The following is an 11324-nucleotide window of genomic DNA, read 5'->3' as shown; positions in this document are numbered from 1 at the left end:
AAGAGTTCACTGTCTGCTCAGACAACTAAAAGCCATACTTGTTTCAGACATCTGTTATTGCTGCTATTGTATTTATGAAAATAAATTATCATTTGTGTGTTTATATTATTAACAGTATGCACATGGAGCATGCTCAAGCATGGTTTTGTCATCAACCCGTATCCAAGGCAAGTGCCTCCCCTTTGCTCAGGAGCCATCTTAACTTTTTCGTTGTACTTTTGATAAACCCCACACGAGGGCGCTACAGTGCTAGTAATTTGAGAACAAACTTGCATGAAGAACAAATTAAATGGTCCCCCTGGGTATTCGCATGAGTGAAATGACTTGCATCCATAGGCTAACTTGTAAGCGTTTAACAAAAATAAAAATACAACAGTTGTATGTTCAAAAATGGTACAATTTGCGTTAATTTAAGTCTCTAAGCAAACTTGATAAATATGCTTAAATAAGCTTCAAGGTATAAAGTGTATTTTATGTATGCTGCACTCTTGTAAATATACTGTGTTGACTTCCATGGTATATTCACACTTTAATTATAGTCACGCTGACTGCCCCAAATAAGTGCCAACCATAAGCTACACAGACATGACGTCAGCATGGAAGTGCTGAACTAAAACAAACCAACCTCACTCACTTGTGCTCTCGGACTGGACCGCGCAGCTATTAGAATTTTCCAATATCAATTTAAACATACATTTGTAAATCCAGTCAGATTTCAAATCATAATTTCCTGTTTATTGCTTAGATCAACCCAATATCCATTGTGTAGCCCGCGTTAAAGCTTGTGCCTCAGTGCCTGTTATCTCTCGCGTAACCTGAACCTCTCCCTAAAAGCATGTCTTCGAAGCCCGGTGACGAACTAGGTTCGGAAGGGAAATGGTTTGGGGACGATTGTGAAAGAAATGGCATATTCGGAAGTACACCACCTCTGTTTGATGAGCTTCGTGAAGATTTAAAATCGAAAAGCAGGGAAGAGACGAGCGACGTGGATGAAAAATTCCACAAATTTGAGGACGATGGGAAAAGGCCTCCCGTTGCTATGGAAACTGCATCTACAGGTAAGACGGTTTATCAATAACATTTATCAGTAACAGTCATCTTATCATTCATAGCCTATACTTGCATTTATATAGATATACGTAGTGTGTCATTTGCATTTGGCTGTTTACACATCTCGTAGCGGAACATGCTCACCCAGGCAGCCTTTTGGGGTGTAGTATGAGGCAGTCTGAGATGGAACCTTCGTCATCGCAGAGTGTGCCAGGCGTTCTGTACCTTCTCACGAAGTTTAGGAGATCGAATCATGGGTTTGGCTGGGAAATGTGCTTGAAAGTGCAACTCTGGTAATGGAGTCGACTTCGTATTAGTGGGTACAAAATAGAAGAGATTTGTTTAAAATAAAATTCATAACTGTGTTTATTTTCGACTATGAAATCTAGGTCTACATAAAATTGAAATGAGTCTCAGAGAAACAGAACAGACCAAGAAAACAACCGGCACTCTATCGCCTAGACACAGGCCTATTTATTAGGCTACAAACATTGGCAGGGTACAGTCCTTTTAGTTTAAGTTTTACATTCTTAAAGCTTGGAACGACATACTGGGAAAAATAGTTTCATAGCTATATCACAAATGTTAAACTGAAAGTTTCTGAATATTCTAACAGTAATATCTTTTGGGTGTCTCCATAACAGACTTAACTGAAAATGTTAGCTCCACTGAAGATAAACAGGTCCTGGTATAGGCCTACATTTCAAAAATAGCCCTAATTGTTTGTTTACAAAGGCAGCCTGGCTGGGATACAATGTGTCACTCACAGCCTAAGCTTATCACTGCCTAAGCTTGTTTAGTTTATTAGGATCCCCCATTAGCTACTACACCTGCAGCAGCTACTCTTCCTGGGGTCCACACTTATTTTTTATTTTTTTTTTTTTTATTTTACAAATACAGAACAGTTATACACAAAAACATAAGATTCAATTTACACTCCATTCATATGAATATTGTTATATACAGTACAGTTACATTAGATGATCTTTAGAAAGAGGAGAGGTGCTGTGATACAATATTTTTTAAAATCTATTTAAAGCTAAACTTGCTTTTTGCCAGAGCAACCTCTGGTGACAGAGCATTCCACAATGACATAACTATATACATAACTGAGCAACGTATTACATCTGGTTTTGGTGTGGGTACCGTGAAGATAGTGGCGTGTCTGATGGGTTATGTATGCATTTCTGTTTGATGTTTATGCCAATAGATTATCGAGTGGTTAGGCATTTTTAACATACACATTTTCTTAAAAAGACTAGAAGAGAAGTAGTCAATTTCTCCTCAACTCTCAACCATGAAAGACTATCATGCATGTTGTTAGTTCCATGTGTGCAGTTAAGGGCAAGGTGTGCTGCTTTGTTTTGGGCCAGCTGCAACTTTGCTAGGTCTTTCTTTGATGCACCTGACTATGTTATGATGCAACAAGATCAGAGCCTGAACAACGAGTACAGTTGATCTGTCTGTAAAAAACACAGAACATTGGGGCTCCTGAGTGGCGCAGTGGTCTCAGGCACTGCATCTCAGTGCTAGAGGCGTCACTACAGACACGCTGGTTCGACTCCAGACTGTATCACAACCGGCCGTGATTGGGAGATTGGGAGTCCCATAGGGCAGTCCCAGGGACTGTAGTGATGCCTCTATCACTGAGATGCAGTGCCTTAGACCGTTGTTGCTCTTAGAGGTTTCCACTTCACAATAACAAACATGTTTTATAAGGAGGATGGGAGCCACCCAAATCATTTGGGTTCTTGGATCCTTTCACAGCATTTAGTAAACTTTTGGGAAAAAATGTGTGTTTGACCAGATACAATGATATTTTACAGTGAACAGACTTTCAGCACGCTTATAGGAAGGACAAGCACAGCACTTACACAGACTGAGTGGCTGAGTGAAATTGATGATAAAAAGATTGTGGGGGCTGTTTTGTTAGACTTCAGTGCATCTTTTGACATTATCGATTACAGTCTGATGCTGGGAAAACGTATGTGTAATGGCTTTACACATCCTGCTATATTGTAGATAAAAAGTTACCTGTCTAACAGAACACAGAGGGTGTTCTTTAATGGAAGCCTCTCCAACATAATCCAGGTAGAATCAGGAATTCCCCAGGGAAGCTGTCTATGAGTAAAGCCAGTGTATCTATGTTTTTCGGATGACGCAACACTATACACGTCAGCGACTGAAATGACTGCAATACTCAACAAAGAGCTGCAGTTAGTTTCAGCAAGGAATAAGTTAGTCCTAAATATTTCTAAAACTAAAAGCATTGTATTTGGGACAAATCATTCACTAAATCCTAAACTTCAACTAAATCTTGTAATAAATCATGTGGGAATTCAGCAAGTGGAGGTGACTAAACTGCTTGGAGAAACCCTGGATTGTTAACTGTCATGTTCAAAACATATTGATACAACAGTAGCTAAGATGGGAAGAAGTCTGTCCATAATAAAGCGCTGCTCTACCTTCTTAACAGCACTATCAAAAAGGAAGGTCCACAGGGCCTCCCAGGTGGCGCAGTGGTCTTAGGCCACTGTGCCACCAGAGACTCTGGGTTCGTGCCCAGGCTCTGTCGCAGCCGGCCGTGACCGGGAGGTCCATGGGGCGACGCACAATTGGCCTAGCGTCGTCTGGGTTAGGGAGGGTTTGGCCGGTAGGGATATCCTTGTTTCATCGCACACTAGTGACTCCTGTGCTACTAACAATTGGATACCATGAAATTGGGGAGAAAACATTTTTGCAATTGGCTCAGAACAGGGCAGCACGGCTGGCCCTTGGATGTACACAGAGCGCTAAACATTAATAATATGCATGTCAATCTCTCTTGGCTCAAAGTGGAGGAGCGATTGACTTCATCACTACTTGTATTAATGAGAGGTATTGACATGTTGAATGCACCGAGCTGTCTGTTTGGCGCACAGTACAACATAGAGCCATGACTACATGGAACTCTATTCCACATCAAGTAACTGATGCAAGCAGTAAAATTTGATTTACAATACAGGTCCTGCCTTGGCAGCAGCTAATGGGGATCCATAATTAATACAAATGCAAACAGCACATACAATTGACTGGGGCAGCTCAACAGTGCAGAAATTTGACGAAATGACTTGTTGGAAAGGTGGCTGTGACTGTGTCACGTTGAAAGTCGCTGAGATCTTCAGTAAGGTCATTCTCCTACCAGTGTTTGTCTATGGAGATTGCATGCTCAGTTTTATACACCTGTCAGCAACGGGTGTGACTGAAATAGCCGATTCCACTAATTTGAAGGGGTGTTCACATACTTTTGTGTATATACAGTTGAAGTCGGAAGTTTACATACACCTTAGCCAAATACATTTAAACTCACGTTTCACAATTCCTGACATTTAATCCTAGTAAAAATTCCCTGTCTTAGGTCAGTTATCACCACTTTATTTTAAGAATGAGAGTGATTTATTTCAGCTTTTATTTCTTTCATTACATTCCCTGTGGGTCAGAAGTATACATTCACTCAATTAGTATATGGTAGCATTGCCTTTAAATAGTTTAACTTTGGTCAAACGTTTTGGGTAGACTTCCACAAGCTTCCCACAATAAGTTGGGTGAATTTTGGCCCATTCCTTCTGACAGAGCTGGTGTAACTGAGTCAGATTTGTAGGCCTCCTTGCTCACACACACTTTTTCAGTTCTGCCCACAAATGTTCTATAGATTTGAGTTCAGGGCTTTGTGATGGCCACTCCAATACATTGACTTTGTTGTCCTTAAGCCATTTTGCCACAACTTTGGAAGTATGCTTGGGGTCATTGTCCATTTGGAAGACCCATTTGCGACCAAGCTTTAACTTCCTGACTGATATCTTGAGATGTTGCTTCAATATATCCCCATAATTTTCCTCCCTCATGATGCCATCTATTTTGTGCACCAGACCCTCCTGCAGCAAAGCACCACCACAACATGATGCTGCCACCCCGTGCTTCACAGTTGGGATGGTGCTCTTCGGCGTGCAAGCCTCCCCCTTTTTCCTCCAAACATAATGATGGTCATTATGGCCAAACAGTTATATTTTTGTTTCATCAGACCAGAGGACATTTCTCCAAAAAGTATGATCTTTGTCCCCATATGCAGTTGTAAACTGTCTGGCTTTTTTAATGGCGGTTTTGGAGCCGTGGCTTCTTCCTTGCTGAGTGGCCTTTCAGGTTATTTCGATATAGGACTCGTTTTACTGTGGATATAGATACTTTTGTAACCGTTTCCTCCAGCATCTTCACAGGGTCCTTTGCTGTTGTTCTGGGATTGATTTGCACTTTTCGCACCAAAGTACGTATGACGGCTGCTGGTCCCTTCAACTTGTTCAATGTTCACACACTTTATGCACAACTCCAGTTGATGTTTAGGTCTAAGATAATGCTTTGTACCAAATGCAATGCTTTTGGTTTTTAGATGTAATTAAGACCAGTTTGTTAATTATCACTTAATGTTTACATATCTGTCATTACTCATCTCATACAGTGGGGCAAAAAAGTATTTAGTCAGCCACCAATTGTGCAAGTTCTCCCACTTAAAAAGACGAGAGGCCTGTCATTTTCATCATAGGTACACTTCAACTATGACAGACAAAATTTGATTTTTTTTTCTCCTGAAAATCACATTGTAGGATTTTTAATGAATTTATTTGCAAATTATGGTGGAAAATAAGTATTTGGTCACCTACAAACAAGCAAGATTTCTGGCTCTCGCAGATCTGTAACTTCTTCTTTAAGAGGCTCCTCTGTCCTCCACTCGTTACCTGTATTAATGGCACCTGTTTGAACTTGTTATCAGTATAAAAGACACCTGTCTACAACCTCAAACAGGCACACTCCAAACTCCACTATGGCCAAGACCAAAGAGCTGTCAAAGGACACCAGAAACAAAATTGTAGACCTGCACCAGGCTGGGAAGACTGAATCTGCAATAGGTAAGCAGCTTGGTTTGAAGAAATCAACTGTGGGAGCAATTATTAGGAAATGGAAGACATACAAGACTACTGATAATCTCCCTCGATCAGGGGCTCCACGCAAGATCTCACCCGGTGGGGTCAAAATGATCACAAGAACAGTGAGCAAAAATCCCAGAACCACACGGGGGGGGGGGGGGGGGACCTAGTGAATGACCTGCAGAGAGCTGGGACCAAAGTAACAAAGCCTACCATCAGTAACACACTATGCCGCCAGGAACTCAAATCCTGCAGTGCCAGACGTTCCCCCTGCTTAAATTCCCCCCTGCTTAAACCAGTTCATGTCCAGGCCTGTCTGAAGTTTGCTAGAGAGCATTTGGATGATCCAGAAGAAGATTGGGAGAATGTCATATGGTCAGATGAAACCAAAATATAACTTTTTGGTAAAAACTCAACTTGTTGTGTTTGGAGGACAAAGAATGCTGAGTTGCATCCAAAGAACACCATACCTACTGTGAAGCATGGGGGTGGAAACATCATGCTTTGGGGCTGTTTTTCTGCAAAGGGACCAGGACGACTGATCCGTGTAAAGGAAAGAATGAATGGGGCCATGTATTGTGAGATTTTGAGTGAAAACCTCCTTTCATCAGCAAGCGCATTGAAGATGAAACGTGGCTGGGTCTTTCAGCATGACAATGATCCCAAACAGACTGCCCGGGCAACGAAGAATTGGCTTCGTAAGAAGCATTTCAAGGTCCTGGAGTGGCCGAGCCAGTCTCCAGATCTCAACCCCATAGAAAATCTTTGGAGGGAGTTGAAAGTCCGTGTTGCCCAGCAACAGCCCCAAAACCTCACTACTCTAGAGGAGATCTGCATGGAGGAATGGGCCAAAATACCAGCAACAGTGTGTGAAAACCTTGTGAAGACTTACAGAAAACGTTTGACCTCTGTCATTGCCAACAAAGGGTATATAACAAAGTATTGAGATAAACTTTTGTTATTGACCAAATGCTTATTTTCCACCATAATTTGGAAATAAATTCATTAAAAATCCTACAATGTGATTTTCTGGATTTTTTTCTCTCATTTTGTCTGAACTTGCACAATTGGTGGCTGACTAAATACTTTTTTGCCCCACTGTATGTATATACTGTTTTCTATACTATTCTACGGTATCTCGTTCACTTAATAATGTTTACATATCTTGCATTACTCGTCATATGTATATACTATATTCTATACCTTAGTCCATTCCGGTATGACATCGCTCGTCCATATGTACATAGTCTTAATTCATTCATACTTGGATTTGTGTGTATTGGGTATATGTTGTATAATTTGTTAGATATTACTGCACTGTTGGAGCTAGAAGCACATGAATTTCTCTACACAAGCAATAACATCTGCTAATCACGTGTATGTGACCAATATAATTTGTTTTGACTGTAACTCCTGGCTAAGAGTCTCAGTGAGCTCACTGGCTTTTGGTGCTGATGTGTAGAGTGTGCATAGTCATTTTAGCTTATTGTAAGACAAGTGGCAAATAATTTGTAAAAATAGAGAAGAGTAACTGCCCTAGGCAACTGCCCAGAGGGATACCGCACTCTACATATCTGTTAGAGAATCTTCCATTGAAGAATACTCTAAATTCTATTGGATAAGTAACTCTCCAACCATGTTATGTTAGATGGTGTAAAGCCATAGCAAGTGAGTTTTTTTCAATTACAAATGATGATCAATAACATCAAAGGCTGCACTGAAATCTAACAATACAGCTTCAACTATCATCTTATTATCCATTTATTTTAGTCAATCATCAGTCATCTGAGTCAGTGCAGTACAAGTTGAGTGCCCTTCCCTATACGCATGCTGAACGTCAGTTGTTAACTTGTCCTTCGAAAAATAGTATTGTATTTGTTCAACCACAATTTTCTCCATCATTTTACTAAGATGGAGCAAACTGATTGGGCAGCTGTTATAGTCAAGCACCCTTTGCTGGCTCTTTTTATGCAGAGGAATTACTTTAGCTTCCTAGCTTCCTTCCATTCCTTTAGGCTTTGATTAAAGACATAGCAAATAGGGGTGGCAATACAGTCTGCTACCTTTCTTAATAGTTTCCCATCTAGGTCACTGGCGTAACGCAGTTTCTCTGGGCCCCCGCAAGGTCGGAGTGATACTGGGCATGATAGATTGCCAGAGCTGATTTCTATGAGAAAAGCGATTTCCTCTTTCTCATCTGGGTTGTGGATCAATCTAACATTTGCATAACATAGGCCTAGTCTAGAGGTCGACCGATGAATCGGAATGGCCGATTTAATTAGGGCCGATTTCAAGTTTTCATAACAATTGGAAATCTATATTTTTGGACACCGATGTTGCCTATTTTTTATTTGATTTTTTACACCTTTTATTTCATCTTTATTAAACTAGGCAAGTCAGTTAAGAACACCTTATTTACAATGACGGCCTAGGAACGGTGGGTTAACTGCCTCTTTCAGGAGCAGAACGATAGATTTTCACCTTGTCGGCTGTGTGCACTCCACAAGGAGACTGCCTGTTACGCGAATGCAGTAAGCCAGAGTAAATTGCTAGCGAGCATTAAATTTGTTATAAAAAAACTATCAATCAATCATAATCACTAGTTAACTTCACATGGTTGATGATATTCCTTGATATTATCTAGCGTGTCATGCGTTGCATATAATCTGACTGAGTATACAAGTATCTAAGTATCTGACTGAGCGGTGGTAGGCAGAAGCAGGCGCATAAACATTCATTCAAAAATCACTTTCGTGCATTTTGCCAGCAGCTCTTCGTTGTGCGTCAAGCATTGCGCTGTTTATGACTTCAAGCCTATCAACTCCCGAGATGAGGCTGGTTTAACCGAAGTGAAATGGCTAGCTAGTTAGCACGCGCTAATAGCGTTTCAAACGTCACTCGCTCGCTCTGAGTCTTGGAGTGATTGTTTCCCTTGCTCTGCATGGGTAACGCTGCTTCGAGGGTGGCTGTTTTGTCGTTGTGTTCCTGGTTCGAGCCCAGGGAGGAGCAAGAAGATGGTCGGAAGCTATACTGTTACACTGGCAATACTAAAGTGCCTATAAGAACATCCAATAGTCAAAGGTTAATTAAATACAAATGGTATAGAGAGAAATAGCCCTATAATAACTACAACCTAAAACTTCTTACCTGGGAATATTGAAGACTCACGTTAAAAGGAAGCACCAGCTTTCATATGTTCTCGTGTTCTGAGCAAGGAACTTAAACGTTAGCTTTCTTACATGGCAAATATTGTACATTTACTTACTTCTCCAACACTTTGTTTTTGCATTATTTAAACCAAATTGAACATGTTTCATTATTTATTTGAGGCTAAATTATTTTATTGTTGTATTATATTAAATTAAAATAAGTGTTCATTCAGTATTGTTGTAATTGTCATTATTACAAATAAAATTAATTAATCGGTATCGGCTTTTTTGGCCCTCCAATAATCGGTATCGGCGTTGAACAATCATAATCGGTCGACCCCTAGCCTAGTCCCTAAACATAAACTTAGTTGTGAGTTTATTTAAAGTTGAGGCTATTTGTAGCCATGGAATCTCACATGTAAGCCAATGAATTTAGTAAGGTTTGCTAGCACTGATTAAGCAGAGTGCTTTAGAACCTCAAAGCAGTCTTTTTGTGGGAGCATCATTCACGCTTCATCTCTAAGTCCGTCACCCTCTTCAGCAGAGCTCAGCTCATACTGCTATTTTTAATCCTGGAAAAACAGGGCTCACCATCCGCTTGTAGAGGAGGGAACTGGAGTCCTGCACTTGCATTTTCATTCACCGTCCCTCTGAAATATTCATAAGATGGTGTTTAAAATCCATGACTAGCTTGCTCTCTTCTTAACCCAGGCCTTTTCTTTAGCTCTTTCAGCCCTGTCAGTCTTTTAAGATGAATGTTTTTTTGCTACATTAACAGAGGCATCTAGGCTATTTTTAAGCCTGTAATATGATTTTAATGCAGTCTGTTAGTAAGTGTGGTATTGAATATCAGTGTTTACAAAAACATTGTGGTGTTTTTGTTGTTCAGAAACTGAAGTTGTCTTCTAAACATGGCTACCGTTCAGACAGCCTGCCAGATGATTTCCCTTACAGCAAGATAAAAGGTGCGTGTTCATAGTTTACTGACTGTGGCTTCACAGCTCGAGACCGAGGATTGACCTGTTCCCAAACACACACACACACACACACACACACACACACACACACACACACACACACACACACACACACACACACACACACACACACAGCAGCCATTTCAGAAAATCATCAAAAGGCAAACATAACTGCCTTTTAGCCATGTTTGCTGGGCCCTGTCTACAGTATAGAAGAAATCTGTTGTGACACTTGTGGTCTTGGTGGGCACAATGTGGATCTTTACAGAGCTAGACTGCTTTCAACTAACCAGACACTGACCAGCCAGATCTAGGATAGTTTTTGGAGCAGAAAAGCCCTAGCCGGTTCTGTCCTGTCTAGGACCTTGCGCCTGACCCTCTCCATACAACAATGTACTCACACAATCTCACTCTCGCCTGTGGATATCATGCTCCAGGAAATTAAACTGCATACTTATTGGACAACATCATTTCCTGTAACTCACAGAACCTCAGAGTAAGGCTACATTAGTCCTCTCCCATTCAGGCCATATATAGTGCTGGTCTCAGCTGCACATATTCAATTACAGCAGAAGGACAAGTGGAGAAATATCTTTAGCCATACAGCATGCCTGTTCTTTCTAAGGCTAAGTGATGCCCAATCATCCCCATCCTCCGCACATAAAGATGTTGCACACAACGATGTCTTAGAAAGATGACAAAACAATGTGTTAATGATGAGCAGGACATCCAGAGTTCTGACCAGATCTGACCACGCTGTGAAATGCACATGAGGACATCGCTTCACTTGTTCATTATATTCACAGTAGATGGTGCATCTAATGGGTTCCCCATGCCGAAAGTTAGAGAACTTGGGCATTTCTTCTATTTTTGTGAATATTTTATTTTTTGAAGTCCATGTTTGATATTCCGAGAGCCAATGGATTTAAGGCAATAGGACTGTTTCACGGTGTGCATATTTCACATCAAGAGTCCCTGTTGTAGAGCTTCTGTAGTGTTCCCACCTTCCTATGTAATGCTCCTGATTTGTCTGTGAAATACACATTTTACTCTCTGAAGATAAAATATTAGGCTACTAGTACATTCCTTCTATACATCTCCCATCCAGACACCTCAAGTACAACCATCTTTACACACTAGCCTAATTTTGACACAGTGACTAATGGGTTACTTGTGCTTCTTCTGCATCT

General features: G+C 40.8%; 1 protein-coding gene across 1 annotated transcript in view; it reads left to right on the top strand.

Moving 5' to 3' along the window:
- Positions 1 to 603: 603 nt before the first annotated feature.
- The window catches only part of LOC124001128 (reticulon-1-A-like), a 52547-nt gene continuing 41826 nt past the window's right edge, over positions 604 to 11324 (top strand). Inside the window, exon 1 of the mRNA XM_046307704.1 lies at positions 604 to 1058. Coding sequence (XP_046163660.1) covers positions 836 to 1058 — 223 coding nt within the window. The 5' untranslated portion in view covers positions 604 to 835. The remainder of the gene's footprint in view (positions 1059 to 11324) is intronic.

Source organism: Oncorhynchus gorbuscha, linkage group LG17, assembly GCF_021184085.1.
Source record: "Oncorhynchus gorbuscha isolate QuinsamMale2020 ecotype Even-year linkage group LG17, OgorEven_v1.0, whole genome shotgun sequence".
NCBI lineage: Eukaryota > Metazoa > Chordata > Actinopteri > Salmoniformes > Salmonidae > Oncorhynchus > Oncorhynchus gorbuscha.
Note: the sequence above shows the minus strand (reverse complement) of the source record. Positions and strands in the feature narration are given on the sequence as shown.